At 37.4% G+C, this 27,891-nt stretch overlaps 1 protein-coding gene across 1 annotated transcript in view; it reads right to left on the reverse strand.

The window, feature by feature from the left end:
* The window catches only part of ZDHHC14 (zinc finger, DHHC-type containing 14), a 41,292-nt gene extending 20,019 nt beyond the window's left edge, over window positions 1-21,273 (reverse strand). The window contains exons 1-3 of the mRNA XM_010296263.1: window positions 21,225-21,273; window positions 14,348-14,506; window positions 2,281-2,418 (exon numbers count right to left, since the gene is read on the reverse strand). Coding sequence (XP_010294565.1) covers window positions 2,281-2,418; window positions 14,348-14,506; window positions 21,225-21,273 — 346 coding nt within the window. The remainder of the gene's footprint in view (window positions 1-2,280; window positions 2,419-14,347; window positions 14,507-21,224) is intronic.
* Between the last annotated feature and the right edge of the window lie 6,618 nt (window positions 21,274-27,891).

The following is a 27,891-nucleotide window of genomic DNA, read 5'->3' on the forward strand; positions in this document are numbered from 1 at the left end:
GAGCTAAGAACAGGATTTGATTAAGTCAGCAGGACTTCCTCTAGAATCAAGAGTTTTGCCAGAACTTGTGGAAATACATATGCATGACTTTGAAATACTGCAGGAAGATCACAGTCCCAGGTCTAAAGCCTGAGACTTTATTCAGACACACTAAAACAAAGCACTCTTGCCAACTGCAGATCAACTAACTGAGAATCCTGCTTAATGGTTCGCGTCAGCTGAAGAACTGCAGGGCTGCAGGGTTGAGTGGTAACTAACTATTAGAAAGGTAGGTATGAGGACTTCTAGAAGCATGGTAGGCGTGGAGAGAGTGATCAGTCTGATAAAGAAGCTTTGTTTGTAAAGGACACTTTTTTTTGGAGACAGTCAAGATTACAGTAGATAAATTTGAAAGCTGGGCTTGAAGCTCAAACATAGCAAACAAACATTGAGGAACAAATCACAGTTCATACCTGCTCCCATTGCCTTTGAGGACCAAACAGTTTTTAGAACTAGGGAGGTCTTCCCTGTCTCATCCAAGGCAGATAAACCTCTATAGTGAGAAGGTTTTACAGCTGATATACTTAGACAAGTCAGCATTTAACATTTACTATACATTATCTGTAACACCTACACAGTGCTGAAATGCTGCTCAACCACACAGAGGCACAATTCATTTCTCTGCTCTTTGTCTAATTCACACTTAGAATTAAGTATGGATGCTGTAAAGTTAAAATCCACTGGATAAATCAACTTGACATAAAGAACATGAAATATTGGCATAATATTGTTAATTCATATACTGAAAACTGGGAAAAAAAAAGAGCACTGTGCTGTTTATGAAATACAGCTAGGCTAGCTTCAAAAGTAACTTTATATTGTTGGACTGGTGTTTTCAACTACTGAATTCTAGCAGAGCAAGATGACAGGAAAACCCCCATGCCTCCTCCTCCTGAAAATGTAAAAAGTGTGCATGTATATGCTCATGTATGCCCAAATAAATGTCAAGGATTTAAGTACTAATGGAAAGTGTTTTGCCAAGAATTATTTTTCCCTTTTAAAAGAATATGTACATATTTTCTCTGCTCTTTCAACTGATATTAGAAATACTGTATCTGGCAGTAAGAACAATTTGTTGATCCAAGACTCCCCCAAAATTAAAAGTGCCCCTAGCTCTAGTCTATGTGCTAGATTTCTGAGCTATAGGAGAGCCGCTCAGTGCTCTTCTTCTTCTTCTGTGAAGCACAAATAAGAGAAGTTCTGTTTTTTTAAATACAAATTTTGATCCCTGCTCAGTGTAAGTAATTTAGGAAATTGGGCACAATCTGGCATATTTTTCAGTAAAACTTCCTCTAAATGTTGCCATTATAGTTAGCTTTATAAATGTGTTATAAATTGAAATTATTACTTCTATCAGGTTTGTACTGTACTTTGTACTGTAATACACAATACAAAGAAATAAAAAGATCACATTTCCAAAATTATTAAAGAAATACTGTTCAAAGCAATATGCTGTATAACTAGTGAAGAGATAGAACACTCTTAAGATTCCTAGTGATAGTGGGTTAAAAGAACCCCACAACATAGAAAAGGTCTTTAAAGACAAGTCATATAACCTATCAGCATAAATTAGATCATCACCATAGAGGAGCTAAAAAAATTTGTTACCTATGTGGAAAAAAAAGACACTACCCAAAAGACTCTTGAAAATACTCTCCTCAAACCAAATCAGGAATACAAATAAAATCAAACTCATGAATATACATGTTCCTATAGTTTATCTGATTCACTCCATTATAAATTGGTTATTTCAGAATGTCTATGCAAATGGAAGTAACTTGTGTTAAAAATAGGGTAAAGAAAGATGTAAAACTAAACAGCAAAACCCAAAAAGTGTAAAATAGCTCCAAAGTATTTCATAGTAATTTACCTGTTTGTTTGGATGGCAAGTCACCCATGGTTACAGTTAAAAAAAGCACACAAAAGTTCTTTGAGAATACAATACTATCTGTATACTTAGACAGAATGTGTGCTGGTTTATCAATAAACTGTCCCTAAAAGGACAAAAAATTATGAAAATTAACCCTGTATTAAGATAAAGTCAGCGTTAGATCAGTGACTACTACTACGACCAGGGTCTACCACAGACCAGAATGGGACTCACTGGGGATTGTGAAGCTTCAGAGAAAAGGCAAATAAATAAATAAACAAACAAACCCTGAATGATCAAAAGATTAACTTAAAAATAAAAAACTCAAGCAAATGGCTACATACGTAATCTGATTTCACCAGCATACTTACGAAGGATGACGTGGGTGATAACGAATGCAAATATAAAGACTGTCAGAAAGGACAGAGATAAAATAAACATATAAAAAAATCTGTAGTTTCTTTTCCCCACACAGTTGCCTACCCAGGGACAGTGGTGATCAAACCGTTCTGAAATGAGAGGCAGAAGAAAAAAAAATGGAAAACAATTAATAAAATGCTGCTTATTTGAAAAAAGCTCTCTGAATACTACATTAAAACTCATGATTTAACTGGCATTTGCAAGTTAGCCACAGAGAAATTCTTATTCAGAAAGGAAAAAATAGAAAAGAAAAAGGGAGTATTTTAATGAACCCTTACAGCTTCAAAAGGAATCAAAGCATGGCTGAGGTGATCTCCTGTGAAACTAACAGCATTATTGTGATAAATTGTGCAGTCAGACCAATAAGCATGTATTTATCCACTGCCACATGCAGTAGTACCAACTCAATTGGATTTTATTTTTTCAAAATAAGAATTTTTTTCTTCCAGTGACTCTTCTACTGAAAATTGGAGGTTTTTATGTTGTTTTATTTATATCTGTCATGATCACACCTCTGACTTTTATGTCTACTATCATCTCATCCATCCATTACAGTATATGAACTATTTACACCCTCCCACTTCCTTTTATTGCTTCACTTCAAATATTCTCCATTCCAGACCGCCTACTTTTCCATTTAAAGCTGACAATGCCAAATAAAACCGTTCAAAAGAGCAAATCCGTTCACATAAACCATTTTTCAAATGTTAAGATTCAGACAGTCTTGTAAAATTTGCTTATACTTCTTTTGATTTTGAGTTGTTGATTTTTTTAAATAATCTATTCTATCTTGCAGGAATTTTCTGTAAACGACATGGTTTAAAAATTGGTAGATGTTGTCTGAATGCTCTGTTACCCTTTGTACTATAGGCTCCCGCTTCTCTTTACTAAACCAAACCTTTTTCCTTTATTTCCCTGGGAGACTGGCTCGTTCATGAGACAGGAAAAGGCCAGGGTGGGTCAGAAATGAGCGTCCCCAACATGGGGGGAAAAGCCCCAGCGCCAGAAAGCGGCAGAGGGAACAGTTCGCTCTGCCTCTCCCAGGCAGCCTGGACCCCGCTCCCCATCCCAGTAAGCCAGGTAATGGAAACAGAGCAATTGCCAGGAAACAAACCAGCATTCTCTCCCTTCTCTTTGGAGAGATTACACTGACAGAATTTTAAATTTTTTAATCAAATCCAAGATCATAACATAAGACAGATGCTCTCATGCTGACTCCCTCTCATTCTCTGATCCTTGTCCAAATGCCGTTTTGTTTTCTGTGACTTTTATGCCTCCATTGACGTACAATATCAAACTGTTTGTAATTCCACAGGAAAGGCGAGCTATAAATTTGAAGTCCTTAAGCCCTATGTTAAAAAGGCACATCTGTCCAAGCACATCAGTTCATTTTAGCTATGGTTTTACGTTAAAGACCTACATTAAAGGTTTTCCTTGTAGGACATATTTAGGATTATCTTCATTTAGAAAAAAATAAAAATGTCAAAACAAGATGCACAACAGATTTCTGAGTTTCAGGTTTGTTTTTTTTTTTTTAAACGGTTTTGCATGACAGCTGATTGGACCACATGCGTCTGCCATAAATCTGTTTCAAATTCCAATGAGGCTTTTCAAGGTGAAGTTACTGAATTTTTCTAGGATCAGGCGTCAGAAATACTTTGATTTAGTGAGTACTGCTAATACCACCAAGAACTAAACACTTTGGTATCTAAAAGGGTAAGCAATACTACCTTTATTCAGTGCAATACAGCTGTATTCCCAAAATAAGTTGACACTGCATTTGAACAGTGCTTATTTTTTTCATTTAATGGGTATCTAATACAACACATGAGCAAATAATAACACAAAAAAAAATACAGTTATAGAGCTTTGTAAAGAGCATAATTCTAGGGTACTTTTGTACCCTACTGCTTCAGGAAAAAAAAAAAATCACAACATCTCTCTGGAAGACAAATTCCGCATATTATTAATTCTCTTCTATGCTGACACAGCAGGAGTAGTCAGCATATTGTACTGACATAAAGCTCAGCTTCTAGCCATGAAACAATATTTAGATATATGTAGACATCTATTTGGTAGATTCAGATAAATGCCGAGACACACACACATATGCCTATCTATAAACACATACATCTATATGTACATATAGTTCTTACTAGAGACTGACTGGATCATTTTAACCTACTTGTCACTCCTCTCTACATTGGCCTTCAAATGTTTTTGGTAAACTGAAAAGCTCTGCTTTCTCATAAGCACCTTACTGATCATTGTGAAATGAACCTAAAATGTTTGTAAAGCAAAAATGGACAGAAAAGGCTAGCTGGATATGAAAAACACTGCTACAGTGTTAAATCTGAATAAATTCTAATTAAAAAGGAGAATTATTAGAGGGTTTACATGACTGTTATAAATTAACAAACCAGGCCTTATTTTTCTCAGTCATAAAATACAGAGAGATGTGTCATTTATGCTATATGCCACAAAACAGTATATTAAATAGCAAGGGGTTATTCTACTCAGCAGAGCACAAATATGTAAATGCAAGTTAAAGATAATAGCCTTAAAGCTTGTGAGCTGCTCTAGTTAGTTGTTAATTGAAGAGAAAAGAGCCAATTCTGTCAAAATTAACAGACACATACTAAGCAGAAACTTCTATCACTGTTAAGAAACAGAAACTCTCTTAAGTCTAGAGTTGTTTCTTCTTCCTTAAAAAAAGGCATTAATGGAGAAATAACACAGCATCTTGTGTTTCACTTACTGCACTTCCAGATGCCTGCAAACTGAACAACCAACTGTCTGGAAAAGGAAGCTCTGCCTGACATCTTTACTTGGCTTAGACAACGTTGGCAGCAAAATTAAGATTCACCTCCACTGAGAGGTTAAAAACCACTGATGCTGAGAGAAGCTGGGAATTCTGGCCCTCATGAACTTAAAATGCAGAGCAAATATAAACACAACTGATTGTTACGAAGAATTACAGACTGTTTAGAGGTGATGACTCCAGTTCTGGTTTAAATGTACAGGGCATAGTTAACATGCTGCTGTATTCAACCATATATTTGTGACACAGTTAATATAAAAATACTTGTGGCAAACGAAGAGAATAAAAACACTGGCAGAACACTCTTGTTAAAAAAGTGTATTAGAATTCTTTATGAGGGAGGAAGAAAGCTGTAAGGTCTGAAAGGTTTGTCTATGGAAGCATCCCAGGGGTAGGAAAGTTGTGACAGGTCATCCTCCTGCACTCAATTTTAAGCAAAAGCAGCAAGGTAATTCCCTTCAGGATGTGGTGGTTACAGCCATATCTACCTAATCAAGAACTACTGATAAAACGGGTGGCCCAGCTCCTCCTCTTTTAGCCGTCCTGTGAACTACCTCTTGCCTGTGTGCTTACAGCTCTCCATTCTTAGGCCAAGCCTGGTGTTTACCCTGTGGGGAGCTGGTTGGCAGAGCCAGATGAACTTAAAACTGTGGTTAATTTTCTGTTGCTTAGCTCCCCAGACCAGCTCATCACAGTATCAGACAAACACCAAAGCTGGCCCAAGTGAAGCAGTGAGAACACACTGACAGATAAGGGATGAAATGACCCTTTCAGAAGCAGCTAAGTATTAATTCAGCTTAGCTGTAACACCAACCTTACTACAGGTTAACACTGGAGAAATCAAATTTTGATTAATTTTTCAGGGTCTGAGAACAAAAGCTGAAGCAAACGAAACGACTGAGAAAATGTGTGAACAGTTTATAAGGTGAAGTATCACTGAAAAGAGGAGACAGGTAAGTGGAGACTAAAAACGCTGCTGCAAAGACCACAGAAAACCAAAGAGGTAAGGGGCTTCAAGAGCTGTCAGTAAACCTGCAGCGGCAACTTTATTTTACTAGTCTTTCCCAAGTGATCAGCAACCTAAAATCTGGATACTAACTTCTGAGTATAGCCAGCACCTCCATAACCAAATCCTAAGGGCGGATTGGTACTACAAGCTTAGTACCAGTGAAAGAGGTGGTGACATGCTGCCTTTCCTGCCACTTCACCACTTCCTTCTTCCACTGTCTGAGCTGCTGCGGAATCAGGTCAGCTCCCGGAACTGGCAGGAAAGGAAAAATGGAATTATTTTGTTCAGCGCTTAGTGAGAAAAACTGACTTACCAATGGAAGCTGTCAGCATGACTCAGTGGTCTCATTAACACTCACCTAATGATATATGCTAACTGGATGATAGAACAACATACAAGTTACATCATACTTTAGACATTTCTCTCAGTTTTTACCTTCCCCTGAAACATTTACATTTGAAAACTTGCTTAAGAAACATTAACTGCTAGATATCTCAGATAAAAACAAAAGGAAGAACATTTCCTATTTTAATAAGCAGTGGTCGTATAGATAGAGAGCGTTTCCTTCAGAAGCCACACAAAAGCATGTTCCTTACTGCTCAGAAAAGCAAAATCTCCACTTTTCCACAGCACAGCATGCAGACTCTTTAAATCCTTAAATTCAGCTTCCATTTTTCAGTCACTACGCTCCAGGAAACCACGTACAAGATGACCCCGATGCTTTCCTTCCTTTCAAAACATTTATTAAAAGCTTTATAGGTTACCAGGAACAAAAAAGCATTTTTATATGGAACATTTGTAGGCCAGCTTGGCCCTTCAGTTTGCAGCTTTTCTTGTCTGTTTGCACTGTGATCTCAGGAACATTTATTATTATTTATGAACTGCTTCCTTTCTCCTTTGCTTGACTGGGTCACTGCATGCCAACATACATATTCTAAAGCTTAATGTGAAGGCAGGTCTCAAAGACAAGAAGTCTACAGGTGCAAAAATATCTAGGTCACATTACTAGCAGATTCCAATAAGCACAAGTTAGAATTCACTTGCCAATTCTTCTCCCCCATTCTAGTAAAGCGTTGTAGGGTAAAGACACAAACCTAAGGCATTTGCTGAACATTACTATCTTTATTTAACACATGCAAACACGTATCCCAGGACTGGGAAGAGTCAAAAGCCTATTATTCAAATCTTGCGTCAGTCAAAAAAAAAAAAAAAAAATTCGCATTACAGCTCAACCAACTGGGCCAGCATTACTCAAAATTACTTTTGATAGTAGCAGTACAACATAGGACTACAAGGCCCATTGTCCTGGATGCACACTGGACAATTATGTACAGATACCGACACATCTGCACGTATTTGTAATGATGACAATTATAGCTTTTTGTAGGACTATGATGTCATGATATGACCGCATCTATTCAGGCTTCTTGACTTGGTATTTTGTATGACAAATGGTACTTTCAGAATTTGGTTGCTTTTGAAATATCTAGGAAAACAAATGAGGTTTTTAAAAGTCCATATAAGGAATACTTTCTATTACAAAAAGTACTTATTTTCTTCCAAGATACAGCAGTTCAATCCCAACAGCCTGCTGAAAGTCATGAACTCATGCGCAAAAGCCAATATAACCATGGCATTAAATCCTTTACAGTCAGATCAGAGTGTCTGATACTTGAGCATAATTAATAAAAAATCTTGTATCTGATATTCATAGCATATTCATAAAAAACATCCTTAGTTCAGATGTCCAATTCCACTGACTTAAGTCATCATTCCTAAGGAAGCTGTTTATTAAATCATATTTAAAACAACACTAATGGGACTTGCCATCAGTTGGCAACAGCAATCAAATATATGGATGAATTTCACTCACACAACATTCACCTGTATGACAGTCCTTCTGACTATGCCCTTGCTGTTACTCTTGTGGAATGAAACCAGAGTAGAAATTTATGCAGGAAAAAATGGTGAACAACAAAGGATCGATTGGAAGTTACATTTATATGCACGCTGATGTTATTTTAGAACATCTGTTATGTACAATGCACAATGGATCCTTTAAATCACCGAACTTCAGTACTTTTGTACCCTGATCCCAAATCAAAACACCCCAAGAAAACTAAACGGAACAGCAAGAGCCTTCTAGCCTCAAGTTTACATTCAGGAAACACTCACCAAAGGTTTACTCCAGATTACATTCTGGACACTACGCTAATCTCTACAAGGGGATGCAAACTGAAACAGCAATGTAGCATTGGGAAAGATGGGCCTCTATTAATGAAACAAATTAATAATGTGCATGGATATCTACAACAAAAAGTCAATCAGTAACACAAACACAAGGCCTTCTCAACAAATATTTCACTTTCACAATCGTCTAAATACTGTCCCAGACAGCAAAGCTATTTGGGTGGAGGGGGTTTTTGTTTGTTTGGGTTTTGTTGTTTTTTTTAAAAGAAAATCAGTTGCAACTTCACTAGTGGCAGACTAATGTTATTCGCAAAAAGAAAATAAACATGCTTAATTTTGTTAATAAAAATAGCAATCGATTTATTAGGAAAACATCCAGCCATTGCCCTAGGATAGCTCATCGTAATTAAACTATATTGTCACATAGCTCACTTCACTGCTAATTAACAACAAACCCCTTTGACTGCAAGCACATTAATGGTGACATTTTCAAAGGCAGCAGCAGTTTAGAATGACTGCTCTTTAATAGGTACGAAGAGTGCACAGAGAAGGACCTCACTGCTTAATCTCTCCTCACATACCTCTTCGTGCCCACACAATACCTCCACACACCGGGAACCAAACAAGTGCCCGACACACACCCAGTCATGGAGGAAGAGAGTTAAAAGCCCCAACTCGTCCCAAGGGGAAGCATCGTATCCTTACCTAATGTAAATACTTATTTCCTTAGGTTCCTTAATATTTTTTTCTATTTTTTCCTGGTAACGTGTCTCATTAGTTTTTACTCTGGCATCTGAGGTTTACAACATAATTTACACAGCTCATATATATATATATATATATATATATGCACAGACCAATACATAAGCTGCAACCTCTCTCTGAAGTAACCTACAATACTATTATCCTTTTTTAAGGACACTTTCTGCTATATTTCCCAGTACTTTGACTCAGACTTAAAAACTCTTTGACACACATGCCATGCTCCCTGAATTTCTGAAGTACATCTAGTATACAGATGGCACAATAAAACCCAAATAATATATCACTTCTGTAAGTGCTGGTGTGTATTCCATTTGGCAGCTTCTTGGGTGCCCCAAAAAGGTAGCACAAACAAAAAGCCGAAGTAATTTCTCACATGTAAAAAATAGGGGGAAAAAAATACAGGAAAAGGGGAAAAAAAAGGGACATAGCAGCCAATAGTTTTAACTGTTCAGCTGAAGAGTCACCTTCAAGAGACCTGGAGGTAAGGTTTAACAGGTTCAAAAATCAGGCCCCAAAATGAAGTGAAAACTGTACTCTTCATTGCAGGAAATGTAAGGAAAGAAATAGGCAAAGGTCATAAAAACTGGAAGCAAAAAGGGAGATAATAAGGTAATGAAGCAAGAGTGCTATAGAATGGAATTAAAGCCAAGCAAAATAAAGTCCTGACACTAAGTAAATACACACTGATTATTAAGGACCACAAAGTCCTGGGAAAACTACTCTCAGAACAATGTCAGTGTTATAAAAAACAAACTGTTACAATGCCACCTCTCAGATGGTTTTTGAAGTAATTTGTATTATCCAGGCTGGAAGATGGTGGTATCTGGAGTGACTACAGGGAAGAGCTTCTCCCAGAAGACACTGGTAATTCTCACTCTTTGTCTTACGTTGCATGTGTTGTATGTTAGGTGTGTTTTAATAATTAATTACCATTTTAAGAAAATAAATTTACGACACTGGTGCCTAAACTGGGAAAACTTTTAAAAAAACAGTTATTTTAACCCAATGCTGCTGTTTGGCATACTGATGCATACATAAGACACTGTATTTTCAAAATAGTAAATTAATGTCGACCAGTCAAGACCAAAACCAAAAGATGATGCCTAGCATTGCCTGGGAGAAGTGCTCTACAGAAGCAATGATTTAAATTGGCTTCTAATATAGCATGTTTTCTGTCAAAATTCCTGTCAAAATCTTGACACTTAGGTCACATGTAGACTTACAGATGAGAGGAATCCTGTCTCCTAACAACAGAAACATGGATAGAAAATGCAAGTATAGTAGGTGTGCCTTTAGCACTACTGGCATCCTGGTTGCCCATCTCAAAGCGTTTATATTAGGTATAAAGAAGGATCCATCATGAGCTATTGAAAAGAAAGGGATAACCCCCCCCAGGGTTCAAGAAGGCCTATGCTGAAAATTTCTGAGAGTGTAAGAATATGCAGCAGGAAGCATCCCCGCGTGCTCACCCTCTTCTCCCATTCTTCCCCAGGGATCCACTCTGACCATGGCGGAAAATGGGCTGCTGCCTGAACCGAAACTTCGGTCTATCTTAGTATGCCATTCTCATGTTCATCAGTGATCTCTGAAAAATCAGCCTAATTTTTTAGTAATCCCAATGAAAACATTTCAAAGTTAAATTGTGACATCCAATTTTTAAAATTTGAGCTTTCAATCTTCTGTAGAAAAAAAAAAACCCACAACATATGTTGAAACAAACAGAGTGGAACTGGAGAAGAGATACTATCTTTATCCATCAGTCACACACAAATTTACAATACACAGATTTTTAAACAAATAAAAAGGCCATATTCTCCTAGATGACTATAAATGGTGGATCTCTCTTCCACCATACCGGATTTTTTGCTTTAGTCTAAATCAGTTACTTCAGCTTGACAAGCAAAACTGTGGCATGTTGAACGCAAGGAAGGCTTTTGACATTTATATTATTGTACTAAGTTGATTTACTGCTTGCTAATCATTATTCACTGTTTCCCATTAGTCATTCTGTACTATATTTAAATAAATTGTTTGGAAATAGTCAACTGCTTCTTCTTCAGCTTTTATTATAGAAATCAAATTAAACAAGACAAAAAATTATTTATTAAAACAAAACAAAAAAGGAAATTACACAGTTGATGTTGAAATGACAAAAATAAATTTTTAAAAAAAGGTCATTTGGTCATTTCAGAACCAAGCCCAACCACTGGCTTCTTACTAGCATCACACAATGCAATCAAAACCTCTTGTCAAAACACAGCAATAACTAGCTTGAGCTTAGAATTTATGTTTCGTATGGTTTGTTTTTTTTAAAGTCTTTATTTCTTGTGTTTATGTGTACATTATTTTAAATTAATTTATAATTTTTAAGCAATATAATGGTACACAGAAAAACCTTGAGGGGCTAACTTCCAACTGCCATTCACAAAGGCAGTTAAAGGAAGCAAATCAGGAATACACCCAAGATATTTGCCTCAGGGAACACTTATTTGACCAAATTTTTGAAGGCATTACACAAACGCAACAAACTGCATTTGTATGAGAATCCAGATTTTTCTGGATACTACTATGAAAATACTGTAAAACTAAAGGAATCTGAACTATTACTATAGGTAAAACTCAAATTACTTTTTTTTTTTAAAGCTATTTCTTCATATTTTTATCTAAATATGAAGCCAAGAAATACTTAGGATTTATAAAAAAACTAGTGATGAAAAAAAAATCAGAAACAAGATCAAGCAACAGATATGCTTACTAGACAGCTAGAAAGTTAGGATTAATTCAAAAGGGGGGAAAATACAACAATGAATAAATTTTGATATGTACTTACATATTGAAAATGCTGCTAAGGTTTTCTTACAGAATGAAAAGCATCAGTCGAAAATACAGAATGAAAGAACCTCTCTTTCACACTAACATTCATTTGCCCAGTATCATAAAACACCTTTAGGTAAAAGTAGCATATTGTTCTTTTCTCAGCAGTGAGTTTGAAGAAAGACTCTATTCCTGTACCACAGAGTCTCTGCAGTTAGTTTATGCAGCCAAAGCTTCACTAACTATGTGGTAAAGGGGAACGCAGAGCCATACTGGTAGTGAGTTGCTATCGTAAGTGACTTAAATATCCGTATGTCTGTGAAGTAGGAATATTTTTGCACTGGTTTAGTTACATCAGTAAGGAACTAGCAAACGACAGTGGCACAAGAACACTCATTGCTGTAAGATTTAGTCACAAAGTAAAATTAAATAAAAGCATCATCATATAGACAACCCTATCTTAATAGTGGAGGTAAACTGCATGACACATTCTGATTAAGTTTACACTCTTAGACTGTTAGTTTTCCACAAGTACATGAGCAATCCCATTTTCCTGACACCTGTTTTTCACGGAAAATTAGTTGTAGGTACTTGTAGATCTCACTTTTTGCATTCAATACACCTGAATGTTTACATGACAAATACCTGTACCTTATCAGGAAACAAAAGTACGATGCAATGTACCCTGGAAAAGTCATAGTTTATTCTAATGCCCATTATAAACGCTGAGGAGAAAAACCACAGCAAATTCATTCCAATAAATGGATGGAATTATTTTAAAACATGTAATTTCAAATTAAAAAATGTGCAAGAGGAAATTACACTGATCATACCTATTTTATGAGCAGAAAAAAATAATTTTCTTGGATACAATTATCACTTAAGTGGATTATTTCCTCAGACTCTTTTCTGATATACATTCATAACAATTCATATCTGTTGCTTCATCACAGACATAATCAGAAGACAAAGATTGTTTAAGCTTTCTCCCCGCTCCCCATCACTAGTCGTGTGTTTCAGAGAGTAGGTTTTCCAAACTGAGTATGAAAAGGACACAGATTACAGAATAATCTGTAGAAAAATCCTTCATATCAGTTCATTTAAAAAACAGAAACATTATTTTAAAATAAGCTTCAGGCTGTGTGTGTGGGAGTTGCTCTTATTTATGCACTCCCTCAGTAAAGACAACAGCCTTTAACCTTTATTTATTGCACTGATCAACAACTGCATTTTCACATTATCAGGTTTGTGGAGCAATACCACAGCACTGTAATGCCCAGGGTACACATTTGATATAATATTTTTCTGAAAATGTGTCAACTGCAATTCGTAGACAGCCTTACTTGCCAAGTTCAATAGCTTTTACAACACTTATAGAATTCTAACACTTATTCACTGAAGGAACCATCTATAGGTACCAATCGATTGTGTAAGGTCAAAAGGCTAAACTTTTCACTCTGATGCAAGTATGATCTAAACACGAAACTGTAATTCTTCGAATGACTGCTTTACATCTAAAAATATGACTGCTGAATGCTGCAATTATGTTTCTCAGCTGGACACATCTTTCTACATTATTTTCTTGAATGCGTAACACCCAGGCTCAACAGTGTGCTCATCAGCTGCATTAAACTCTAAATGTGATATCTAATTAGCTAGAAAACTACTCAGATTTGACTGGTAGGCTTTTTTTGGTTTGCTTTTAAGTCCAAACGTATCTTAATCACCTTGTCTGCCCTCCAGAGAAAACAGTAATGAAAAAAGACAAAATGTTCAGAGGAAAAAAACCCACACCTATCATTACAAAATATCCTTAGGTCCTGACAACATCTACTTACTCTCAAAATATTACTCTCAAAAATTTCCCAGTAATTTCTTATGGATTCTGACTTTAAAATGTCTAGTCTTAAAACTGCTCAAAGGTAAGAATGACCCACAGTGCATGTTCTGGTCACAGTGCAAGCCCTAACCACTTGAACCATGCCCTACAGCTAGTTTGAAATGAACTGGCGAAGCAGCTCCTTGCCCTCAATTCAGTTTGGTGAAGGAAACAATTCTCAGACCCATAGAGATTGGTCCTCTCTGTACCGGGAAGTCCATCGCACATACCGTGCCGCCCTATTTGAATTGCGTGTGTTCTTCGTCTTTCGGAGCAGGTTAGGAAAGATGGATGCATCAGAATATATCTTTGCCTTCCTAGATTAGCAACAACTATCTGTTAGGCCAAATCTCCTCTCCTGCCTCCTCTAAAATTCTTAACATGTTAAAAGAGCTTGTAGGAAAGAAGGATGAACACAGCAAGTGACCTCATGGGTAATCCTGTAACTAACTCCGATTCTTTTCTCTCTCATATCAACGTATTCACAACAATATATATGCTGCTAAATTGAACATATGCCGTATCTTTTTTTTTACTCACCTACGCAGTTATCGCAAAGGCTGCAATGTGAGGCACGAGGTGGGCGGAAAATCTTGCAAGTAAAACAGTATTTTAGTTTCACTGTCTGTCCATTGATGATCACTTCTTTTGTTCTGGGAGGGGGGCGGTATCCTCCTGAACTGGAGCCATTTGCAATATCTAAACACGGAAATACAATGCATTAAATTTTTAACGGGAGCTATGGCGTATGTACAGAACTGTCCCTGACATAAATTTGAAACTTGCTATAGATTGCTATCAACACACTTAAAATAAACAACTTTTTTCCCATTCTCATTCCCCTTAAACAACATATAGCAAAAAAGATAGTAAATTACAAATACCAACCATAGCCAATCAATTTAAATTAAAGAAACCATCCAAACCCAATTCTCAAATGCTGACAGCTACCTTGATCCCAAAACTCTTATACTCTCATACCACATAACAGTTCATACAGAATACATTAAAAGACAACTATGATTACTGGTGCAGGATGGTAAAACTTGGACAAGTTATCTTTAGGATTTTCCCGATTTTTTTTTAGTATTTCTGTAATAACAAGAAGTCTCTATAAAAATGCTGCAACAGCAGCTCTGTCATGAGAGCTTGACATGGTAGAAACAAGGTCAATCATCACTTCGAGATCTCTTAATTTCACAGCTCTGGCTGGTTCAAAGTTTGAATATCTAACTCCCAGTGTTGCTTTTACACATCTTGAAGTTTGTCTGATGCATAAAAAATAATTTGGCACAAGTGGTGGGGTTTTGGGTTTTGTTTGTTTGCTTGCTTTTGTTTTATTTTAGGACATCAGCATTCATTTTTCCAGCAACTAAAGGACTGATTAGGATAAACTATTAAAGTTCAATTTTGTCCTTTAAATGCACCCAAACAGAGCTATACACTGAAAGTTGAACATATAAAAGTAGTACATTTTTCTCAGTTTATCTGTTCTTCAAATCAAACCACAAAGTGAAAAAACCTGAAATTATTACTCTTGGACAGACAGAATAGCAAGAACAATAGGAAAGTAAAATAAATTATTTTCCAATATATGAATGAAACTACATTTCAAAGTCACAGTCACCTGCACAACTGTGTTTTAAGTTGTCCCCCTCACTTTCATGTTGGACAAGCACAGGGCTGGATGACAGGTTACTAAAAGATCCATGACTTGTATTTGAGCTCAAATTGTTAGAAATATCACTCACAATTACAATTTCTGCGAGGTCTGCAGACATATTTACACGGTCTACAAACTACACATTTTCCAAAGGGACAACTAGAAAGCTTCCTACCTATCAAGGTATTCAAATTAGCAACAGCATAGCCATGCTAGAAAAGGTGTAATTATACAATATGCTAGATTTGGCAGCAAATCTAGCTTAAGAAGTTGCTGTGTGCAGCGTGCTCATCCACTCCATAAATATGCATCAATAAAAGTATTTGTAGGACACCACTGTAAACTTGACCATTGAGACAACTAGACTTCAGAAAACTCTTCCTGGAGAAGAGGGAGGAAGGAGGGGAGCAATAGCTGAGAATGATGGAATGAGGGTGTGAAGCTCCTAAGAATCCCTTATGAGAATGAAATAGTGAATGCCGGGTAAAGAGCAGGTTAGCAGCAGTCTATGGGACCGTGATGAGATACAGACATTTGCTTGTGTTTGATCTAAACCAACCTCTGCAGTGTTCCTGGGATGTATGTTCACGTATACATGTTCATTAATAAATCTATGATTTCCATTTGATACTCATATTCCAATTTAGGTGCATAATTGTCAAAAACACTAATGAAGCCTAAATTTTATATAGGTGTAGCTTTCTATACTGCTAGAAATGCTGGTGCATTGTATTTCCTAACATAACACTAATATTTCAGATTTTCTTCTTTTATAAAATTTTATTATTCTTGAATATGTACAAAACCATTGAAAGAAAATGACTTAAAGCAGTCAAGATGAATTCACAGAATCATTAAGGTTGGAAAAGACCTTTACGATCATCAAGTCCAACCATCAACCCAACACTATCATTCCCAGCTAAACCATGTCCCAAAGGAACACATCCACATGTTTTTTAAACGCTTCCAGGGATGGTGATTCCACCACCTCCCTGGGCAGCCTGTTCCAATGCTTGACCACTCTCTCCGTAAACAGCTTTTTCCTAATATGCAGTCTAATCCTCCCCTGGCGCAACTTGAGGCCATTTCCTCTCATCCTATCACTAGTTACTTCAGAGAAAAGACCAACCCCCACCTCACCACAACCCCCTTTCAGGTAGTTGTAGAGAGCGATAAGGTCTCCCCTCAGCCTCCTCTTCTCCAGACTAAACAACCCCAGTTCCCTCAGCCGCTCCCCATAAGACTTGTGCTCCAGACCCCTCACCAGCTTCGTTGCCGTTCTCTGGACACGCTCCAGCACCTCAGTGTCCTTCTTGTAGTGAGGGGCCCAAAACTGAACACAGGATTCAAGGTGCGGCCTCACCAGCGCCGAGTACAGGGGCACAATCACTTCCCTACTCCTGCTGGCCACACTAGTTCTGATACAGGCCAGGACGCTGTTGGCCTTCTTGGCCACCTGGGCACACTGCCGGCTCATGTTCAGCCGGCTGTCAACCAGCACCCCCAGGTCCCTTTCCGCCGGGCTGCTCTCCAGCCACTCCTCCCCAAGCCTGTAGCGTTGCACGGGGTTGTTGTGACCAAAGTGCAGGACCCGGCACTTGGCCTTATTGAACCTCATACAGTTGATGAAGGGATTTTTTTAGAAGAAAACCACTATTTTTTGCAATGAAGCATTTATACATCCAAAAAATGCACATTCACTAAAACCAGTATTTCTTCACCTTTCAAGAAGTTCAGAAAGTGCTATGTATTTATTTTATTTTAAAATGGGCTCTGGCAGAATCTCAAAGGCAACTGCCTCTTGTCTGGTGGCGAAGGGAGACTACTGGCCTGCCCATTACACTTACAATACTGGTTTTCTAAGAGGATTTCCTTCCAAATCTTTGCAGGGAAGTTCAAGTTCACAGGGACAGCAAATCCTAGCTCTCTGAGGAAATTAATCTAAAATCCAAGGGTGAATGCTGATGCAAATGAAATTAATTAAAACAGTCTTGCTGACTTGCCATGGAGTCAGGATTTTACTCACAATCCTAAATTGCATAATCAAACTCACAAGTTCCAGTCTTTGTTTATTAAGAATTTTTTCTGGAAACAAGCAACAGAACAAGGTCAAATGTGTTTGGATTTACTCAAATTTATCTAACCTAAATGTGCTAAACATGTCCTGTTCTCATAGTGATTTTTCAGGCTGTAATTTCCCTTCAACGGGACTGCTCATACTTGGGTTCTAACACAGTTAAATATTTTAATATAAGCGGTCCCTTTAAGGCACAATAAGATTAACCTTTACAGAGCCACCTTCCCCAAATAAACCTCCGCTTGACCACTCCTTTTTACATTTTTCTCTGCCAATCCATTACTGATGTAGTAATGTAAGTTATTTTACAAAAAGGGTGAAGTTTTCCCCCTAATGGGATTGCCTTCCACCCACATTTTATGGCTTCTCTAAATGTTAAGTTTTCATTCACTAGATGGGGCTCCAGCATTTTTAATTAGCCTATTACAAAACCCCAAAACATACAATCCATATCCTTGCAGGACCAAGGTACCTGACCTGCTGCAAGAAAGTCACTTCAGGTATTTAACGGAACTACAGCACAGTCCAGCAATCTCATGTGACAAAAAGCTCTGCTTAGATCTCTCAAATTATTACGCTGGAAACAAATAGGAGGTGCTGTTTAGATGAGAAGGAGGCTGGAATTTTGCATACGTATCACCAGGACTCTCCTATTCAATCAAGCATTAGCTTTTTGGGTCAATTTTCCTAAGATCCTAGGACAAACAATCTCTAGAAGGTCTTTCCATGTTGTTGCTACACGAATTTAACAATCATATCATGCAAGGTTTGCCATCAACTTTAAAGGGATACAATTTCAATCTTCAAACAACATTAGAAAAGTTAGTAACTTGAAGTAGTTGTAATGTTTCCTGCTAAGAAAAACAGGTAATTCAGTGAAAAAATCTTTATGTGTGACCTATAACGTCTGAACAACAACAACAAACACCCAAACGCAAAACCCCTGCAAAAATGCAAACCTTCTCTAAGAAATGTTTCCCTCTGCATTTAACCACTTAAATCTAAGCTACATGCTTAATAACAGTGGGCTACAAGAGGAAAGGGTAATTTATTTTTTTAGGGAAAAGAACTTAATCAAGTAACATTTTCTTGTTTCCAGACAGTAATCTCAGGGACAAGCAATACTGGGAACCTGGCTTAGACTGAAACCAGCAGCTGCTGACTGCATTCTTCACATAATTCTTCATCTGACAGCCAACAAGAGATACCGAACAAATACTGCTCCAGACTTTAGATAAAAGACTTACTGCCTGGATTTCAGAAAAAAACTATGTATTATTTCTTAAGAGTAGAATTGCATCATATTCTTGAAGTCTAAAACTTTATGTGAAAGTTACTGTCGCTCCCAGAATGAAATGCGATTTTAGAGTAATAGCTTTCTGAAAGACTTACCTGATGCACAAAGTAATTTCACTGAATTTAAGAATGTTGTTCAAAGCATACAATATCAGGTATGACTACTAGCCTATCAAACTGTTATGCCACCTTTGGGGAGAAAGCAAAACATACCCATGTTGTACCCACGAGCAGTATGTATTTGTTCAGGCTATTGTCAATTCTGTGAAATGCCTATGCTGTGGCACAGATTGAATTTTATAAGGCTCTAAGGAAATCAAATTGTGCATTTCAAAACCAAAGAGAGGCAAGGAACTGTGAAGTCTCAAATGTAGTCTTGAGCACCAATGAAAATTAAAGAGCCAATACAAAACCAACTTCCAGAGATGGTGTGCTGGTGTAGCTAATACACTGAGTTCAGGGCTTTTGGAAAGGCAAAAGTAAGCAAGCAGAAACTGTGAACTGGCCTGAGCTGGTTGTACAGAATAAATTAGGAAGATATACATAAGTTAAGACAGTTACCCTAAAGAAAAATCCAAAGGATTTCCTTGCTGTAGATAGGCCATTTAAGGCTTGAAGGATAAGTTACCATGATCATCTTTTTATTTATCTGCATCACCTACCCAATGCAAAAAAGATGGGTATTGTGGAAGTATTGTTAATCTTGTGTACATCACATCAACCAGACAAATGCCTTCCCATCTGTGAAACCCACTCTGTTGGGTTTGTTTATCCTTTTAAGCTTTCATATTTAGAAGTTTATTATCCTATAACATTTTTTCCACTTGAGGTGTCTTCACACTGAACTAACTTCAAGAGATACATATTATAACTGCAAAGAGGTTACAAAATACGGCTGCTCCTAGTTTTCATGTTTCCATAGAAACAACAGCCCCTCTCAATACAGTATTTTGTGTCATCACAGAAAACATGCTTATATGCATCATATAAGATGATACTACCCAACTAACAGGGGTTGCCCTGGAAAAAAATTACTTCCATTTTCATGAAAGTTATAATCGAAGTAAAAATACTACATCAACAAGCTTAATTTCCCATTTAGGAAAAAAAGAAAAAAGTCCTGCTGCATTTGACTGAGATTTCTACAGAGATACTACTAAAAATAGCACTTTCATGACAAGTAACACTACATTATCTTCATTGATTTTCTACTACACAAGGGTCATGCATCTGGTTGCTTTTGTTCTATTATGTTATATGAAAAAATACTAGAGCATTTTAAGACCTATGTGCCTTCCCTCTCTTAGGCCAAACACATATGCCTTAAATATTTCCTTATAGACCATGTTTTCTAGATTTCTCTGTTTTGCTGCCTTCCTCTTGAGTTTCCACATGTGGTGTGAAAAACTGGATGAAGTGAACTGAGTCCTCATCATCACTAGGTATTATAGAACGTCACTTCTCCTGGTTATGTAACGAGTCTTCTCCTAATGCATCCCAAAAAGAATTTCCACTTTTTATATCTTGATGCTGACTCAGTTGGCTTGTGGATAATACCCAAGTGCCCTTTTTACTGTACCATTCACTACTTAGGCCCCTTTTAGTATTTGATTTCCACTTGTAATCATGCATTTTGTATTTGTTCCCCAAGTTTGCTGAGACTATTTAAAGTACAGAAAAAATGAATAAAATCAAGCCAGGTGCTTGCAAATTCCCCAAAATTATTTTCAAAACTTTATATAGAAAGATTCCTATGCTGGACAGTATCAAGAGCTCTATTACTGTCAAAATTTAGCTTATCTGCTGCTTTTTTTCCACCAAGACAGTTATTCTTTCAGTGAAGGACATCAGTTTGGTTACACTTGATTTGCTCTCGAAATATTCTGTTGCTTGTTTTGAGTCTTAAACAGCCATAAACCCCACCCCCTGCCAGCCCCAATTCTTACAATTCAATCATTTAGCGGTTTGCTCCACCCCTTTCCAAGACAGAATAATTTCTAATGACAGAATAGACAGACTTCTATTAGAGTAGAATATTAGGTAGACAGATATAGATGCAGTATAGTAGACTGACAGATTTTTCATTTTCTTTTAACTACTACTACTACTTTCCCCTCTTCTAACCTGCACTTCCACGCTGGCAAGAAGTGTGCAAATTCTCTTCCGAGATCAAAGCAGAATGTTGAATCCTTCAGATTGCCCTCTGTTACTTCTCATTTCCCAATTACACAGCATGCCTTCAGCTTCTCTTTCTTCCTCTGACCTCTAACAGAACCTGTCCTGTTGTCTTCCGCTGTTCCTTGCTGGTTGTAACTGACTTTACTCCCCTCTTGCCTTTCCAACACTTTCTCTATATGCTTGTGCCACCTCTTTATACTTACCTTTAGAAACTGTCTCCACTTCTGATACAAATATTTTTTTGATTGCCATCTTCATAAAACTACAAATACAGAGAGAATGGCTTCTTACTACACTTTCCAACCTTCCTCTGTATGAAGATAGCTTGATGATGTGCATTTAATATAGTATTTTTCAATAATAGAGGTACCTTTTACTTAATGACATACTTAATTTTTTTGCAATTCCTTTACTTTTTGTTTTGCTATGACCACAGATGGTGGCTGGGCTACTACCACCTCACCAAATCCTCAAGAAAAAACTGCTTTCCATTCCTGTACCCTGGTGGTGGAAACAGCAGCAGCACAGCTCTGTTAGTCTTCCATCTTCACCTGGAAAAAGTGATAGCCTAGGTAGAAACATTTCATGCTGTCAGCCTGACCACCCAGTTTCGAAACAGTCACGTGAATGAATGAAGTACCAGCAGTTTCTTTAGAAAGTCTTATTCTGAGAACTGTTGTTCTTAATCAGCTCATCCTATTCTATGCTTTCTGATGTAGAAATATAAAGTTCAATAAGCTTTAAAAGAACTTCAAAATAGCGTTCTTAAATCAGAATTCCTCCTCTTGGGACATAAGAGTTTCTCACTGCATCCGTAATAATTTCTGTGAGGCTGCTTCCCGAAGAGACAGGTAGGGCAGAATAAGTCTCAAGTATCTAGAACAACTAGAACAAAGCAGAGGCTATGTATTGGACACGTTACATACACAAATTTTAGAAAATAAACAATTTGGTAAAGGCATTATTTTTAAGTGATTTATCTGAACAGTTACTGGAGCCACCCAGCCTTTCTTGCTGCATAGATGCCACTCCACTAGGATACATCCTTTTAAGGCACATTAAAAAAAATATATATTAACAGTACAAAGATGTTTCTTTTCATTTCTATTGTTCATTCCAGAATCACAATTTTAGGTCTGAAGGATTTGTTATAGCTACCTAGCTTGTTCCTCTCCATTAAACTCGCTATAAGCCCTCATATTTGGGAACTTGAGCCCCAAACTCCACATTTGCTGGCAATATAGTTCCTCACTTCAAGACTCCATTGGACCTTTTTGGAAGATGACTGGTTTTGCTACTGCTGAAGAAAGGACAGTGGTTTTGATCAGCTCAGCAGTCTGAACAAACCTTTTCTGAAACAAACCTTTTAAACGTTTTCAGATGCTTAAGCAAGATGACTCAACCACCTCTGAAACTTCAATGAATAGCAAACATTTTAATACAGAATCACAGAATGGTAGGGGTTGGAAGGGACCTCTGAAGATCATCACCTCCCTCAGGAGGTGATTCTGCCCCTCTACTCTGCTCTGGTGAGACCCCACCTGGAGTCCTGCGTCCAGCTCTGGAGACCTCAGCACAGGAAAGACATGGACCTGTTGGAGTGGGTCCAGAGGAGGGCCACAAAAATGATCAGAGGGCTGGAACACCTCTCCTGTGAGGACAGGCTGAGGGAGTTGAGGTTGTTCAGCCCGGAGAAGAGAAGGCTCCAGGGAGACCTTATTGCAGCCTGCCAGTACTTAAAGGGGGCTTAGAAGAAAGATGGGGACAGACTTTTTAGCAGGGCCTGTTGCGACAGGACAAGGGGCATTGATTTTGAACTAAAAAAGTGTACATTTAGGCTAGATAGAAGGAAGAAGATTTTCACAGTGAGGGTGGTGAAACACTGGCACAGGTTGCCCATCCCTGGCAACATTGAAGGCCAGGCTGGATGGGGCTCTAAGCAACCTGATCTAGTTGAAGCTGTCCCTGCTCATTGCAGAGGGGTTGGACTAGATGACCTTTAAAGGCCCCTTCCAACACAAATGATTCTATAATTCTACGTAATGTTCCAGCAGATCCAAGTTTATTGGAGACTGCTGAGGTCAAGCGCTCAGGGCAAGGAACCTGGCTCTCCCTCCTACCACCTCAACAAGAAAGAGGCACCTACCCAATCCAGAGAAAGGAAAAACTTTGAGGAAATCCCATTGCAGAAACCCAAGGTCAGTAAAAAGCCAAGTGGAAGGAAGGATCAAAAAAAGATGAAGGAGTGACAGACAACAAAAGATGCAACCAAGTAGGATCCAGATAAGACCCATGGAGGCAGAGCTGAACAGAAGTACAGGAAAGACAGGGCAGAACTCAGGGTGTATGTACATAACAGATGCAATACAAATAAGAGGCAGAAAAGAGACCCAGAGTAGACTCAAAACACCAGAAAGTACAGGATTCATCCTCCAGAAACAGGAACCAAAACCCAAGAACTTTTGAAACAAACTGTGGTAACTGGTTTCTGCGCCAAGGCCCTAATAACAATGCATTGTTATAGTGCTGCCTTCTGCCTTACCTGTCTAGGTTTTCATTACTCAAATAACTTGCTGCTCCTTCTGGTATTTTGTCTTTATAACCACTGGATTATGAAAATAATGGATCTAAGCCACTTTCTGTGCCAATTAGCAAGCATTCAAAATACCTCATCCTTCAAATGGAGCCAAGAACACACTCAGTTAATCTTTATAGCCTGTTTATATGTCTGCCGTTCTATAAGAATAGAGAATTAAACTGCACATCACAAAAACTCTAAAGTGACTATTAAACCACATCCATTTCAAAACCATAGATACAATTAAATATTGCATATATGGGTACTGGATTTAGAAACTGAGAAATTCATTTGCTGCAGTTAACCTGGAGAAAATGCTTTAATAAAGCATATTGAAAACATGATTCAGAGAACACTCAAGATTTCACCAAGCAGCTGGATACAGTGGTGAAAAATATCTGTCGCAGCAAGATAATGAAATCCTAGTATAACTCACTTGCAATCTCATTTAACAAACCATCATCATTATCATCTTTATATGTAATTACTGAAAAGGTAAATTTCCATAAGAAAGCATAAAAAGAATAGGATATATAAGGTTTTGTTCTGAAAATTTTTTCCCCCAACTGCACCATCATTATTACTAGTAGATAATCAGCCAGTAAATTTCTGTAGCAGCTTCATTAAAGGATTTTAATTTAATTTTCTGCCTAAGGGACTCAAGAAATTCAAAGAAACAGACACAGAAATGGAAAAGTATCCACAGTGATGACAGGGAATGTAGGACAGTACCTAGATGGGTACTATTATTCTTTTCAGCATCTTATGCTCCTCTCTGTTTCTTTCTCAAATGCAGGTGCAAAAGCCTCCCACTGTTCACAAAGATTTTATTTCATTCATTTTCAAACGGTTTAAAGAATTAGGACTATGATTTTTCTACAGCTGAGCTATCAGCCACCAGTATATGTGGCACAATTCAAAACACCATAACCGTCTTTCCCTTCTAAACCAATGACTCTTTTGTTTTTACTCAGCAGAAGCAACAAGAATTTGTTTTGAATTTGTTAAATCTTTGCTTTAACCAGAGTTAAGAAAACTCTCAAAAACATTTTTCTTCATATACAGTTATACTCCAGCTTTTCCTCACAATGATCTCACATTACAGTAGGAATAAATTATTATCTCAATGATCAATGCTTGTCCCATTACAGAGAAAAGAAACAAAACAAAACAGAACACCAGCAGTAAGAAGCCAAATGATTTGTCTGCAAATCTTGCTTCTAATCAACTTTGAAATCCTATCATTAGCCAAGGATGGGTTTAAAGGGATTTGTTAATATAAAAAGTGAAAGAAAGATGGTTGGTCAATGGGCTCTGGTACAAATGTCTTCCATTCTCCTATTTCTGGTTTAAATATGCTTCACGAGTGCAGACTTCCATACAGTGTCCTCCTATGGTGCTCCAGCCTTTTCCTAATGAGAACCTCCTCTCACAAGGTACAAAATAGGAGTGCTGGGGTTGCTGGAGTGAAACAGCTGGGAGAGGTCACAGTGGCAGACTTATGAAATGTAAAGGTGTAACAGAAATCTACGTTCTTCGAGTAAGTCTTATGGATGGTTATTCAATTAGAAAGGTATTCTTATGATTTCAAATATCTAATAAATATATTTACCTTCAAATCGTAAGACATTTTACTGGGGACTTCAGTACTGAAATAGACAAAGAATGTCCACTGCTCCCCAAATACTGCATTAATAAAACTGAAGGAAAACACCATTTTAAAAAACACAGAACCCAAGTGAGCTGTCATAGTAATTACAGCAGCAATAAAACAGTTACATGGGAAGTTCTATTTCAAAATGGCTCTTTCTGGAAAACTCTAAATTTTAAACATTTTTTTATCTAAAAGTTATAACACAATTTTATGATATAAAGAGGCATTCCTTTTTGGCAACACTAAGGAATCTACCTGCCTGAATTCCATCCTCCTCCCCCAAGTTATTCCTACAGAGAAAATAATTTTTTTGAGAAGAGGTTAGGGCAAAAAAGAGAAAGGAGGGGGAAATTATAATTTTCCCCAGATTTCCCCAAATAGTTCTGAGATGCTTTTTTTTCCACCACACTCTATCCTTTCCTTCCCAGCTACAAAAATAATGCCATTCCCCATTATAGCAACTGACATACTTCTATGCAGCACATAACATACTCAGTATTTAATTCTGAAAAATACTTGCAGTGATAGCACTGGCAAAAGCTAAAAAATAAGCTCTAAAATCAGTCTTCCTAAGAAATCTGTTAGCTTTCTCAGCAACACAAATTGAACTTTGGCATCTGTTTTCCACATATCTGGATTCTGTGAATATTAGGAATTCTTCTGTTACACAAGCATGACTGAAATTATTGTGTTTGAAGAGAATTCCAGTTCCTCAGTATAAACACATTCCATATCCATTTTTAATGTTTTTTTGGAGTTTAGTAAGAATATGGCTTCACAATGCTCCTCCATTTCTGATTTAACTTCTTCATGGCATGTAAGGGCAGGTTCACTGAAGATTTTGTTTTTAAATAATCCAGAGTGCCATACTGGAAAGTAAGCAAACAGAAGAAATTTATATGAATTTAAATTCATCCATCTGGGATTGAGCAATCTGGACCATCTAGGATCTAATGGTTTTCCTCCTTTTATACTATGTACAGTACGGTCCTCGCCCAAAGCTAAATCCTGACTGGCTAAATGTACCCTTCCTCCTGTCATGGCAATGACAGCTGGCTCCTGGCTCTACACAATTAGTCCAAACAATGTATAAAAGCAATGTAGGTTTTCTTCCTGAAATGTGGATGCCAGCAGAATACACTGTTTTTAGGAAGCTATACCAGATCTATAAAACTTGCTGAACGACACATCTCAGATTTCACATAGCCATGGGAAAAGATTTCCTTCCCACAAAGTTCAACAGCCATGTTACATGATCATAGAGCTCCAAAAGCCTCAAACCTGCACAAGGAGCATACAGAGTAAGTACAACTAGCTGCTGCACCCAGCATGCTGCAAATGTGTTGATTCCACTTCAGAACTCAAATCCAAACACTCTGAAATACACAAAATGCTGCTTATTACACAGACACCTTTTTATCTTAACACATAACATAGTATAACAGCTGTGGTCAAGACCTTCCAAATCTGGTGAAAGAAAACGGTCTCACTGTAGTGACGATCAGTGAACTCAGCACTCTATTTTGAAATCTTGCTGCTTCTTAAAACAATCCATACCAAAGATAACGTGCATGTTTCCAGAAAATAAAACCATTTTTCCTCCTCCAACAGTAGTTTTCTGAAACTGAGCCCTTTGGATGAGGTGTTTTTTTTTAATCGCAATGAAACCATTAGATTCAAACAACCACTAAGGTACATATGAATTTAAAAACAAACTTGTTACCTTGACTCTGCTAAAGGTTCATTAAGGCCTAAAATAGTGAATACAAGTTGTTACTTTTTTTAGTTTACCTTAACAGTATTTCTTTGTCTGACAGATTTCTTAAGTGGAAGATACAACTTCATGGTGTGCTTACTGTCTCCTAACAGCTAAGTAAGAGGAAACTAATGCCATGTTAATGTTAACATTTTGCTATTTTGACATGAACTCTCCTATCATTCCCACTTACCAGCATGGTCCACAGTGTGATTTTGGCACAAACTGCATTTGCTTTCTGAGGAGACTAAACCAGAACTTCAGCTCCATGTGTACAACAAATGAATTCTACCCCATAACATAATGTAAGAGTCTAAACCAATGACTTTGCCCCTCAGATATTTTCACCAATGCTTTATGGAGGACATATAGTCTATGAGAGAACCAGACAAAACCTAGTCTGAAGTAAACTCCTCTAATTCACACTTTATAGATGCAGAAGCATTGGCAACAACAGCTTTAGTGCACGCGTTTGCTTCTACTGCACTGAATTATTTGTCACAGTAAAAACAGCCTAAGACTATACTATAGTATTACTGTACTACAGTATTAAACATCAAGTACCCCACAGGTATTTCTCCTGTGCCTGCATAAACTTGCTATCTGTCTTTTCAGTCATATGAGTGAGTGTTCCTCTGAAATTGCTTCAGAACATGGGATTTCCATTGACTATCATATCAAAGCAGATATCGTAGCTCTCAGTAAGCTTTAGTAGCTTACTAAGAAATAAGCAACCACCACCATTGTTTATGAAGCAGCTCTGCAAACTCATCCTGTGCCTTCTTATCCAGGTAGCACACTTTAGCATATTTGTAGATGTAGCAACTAGAATTTACTTAACAATTTTCATGATAAACCACAGAATCATTAAGGTTGGAAAAG

The sequence above is a fragment of the Phaethon lepturus genome, unplaced genomic scaffold (genome assembly GCF_000687285.1).
Source record: "Phaethon lepturus isolate BGI_N335 unplaced genomic scaffold, ASM68728v1 scaffold12611, whole genome shotgun sequence".
Lineage (NCBI taxonomy): Eukaryota > Metazoa > Chordata > Aves > Phaethontiformes > Phaethontidae > Phaethon > Phaethon lepturus.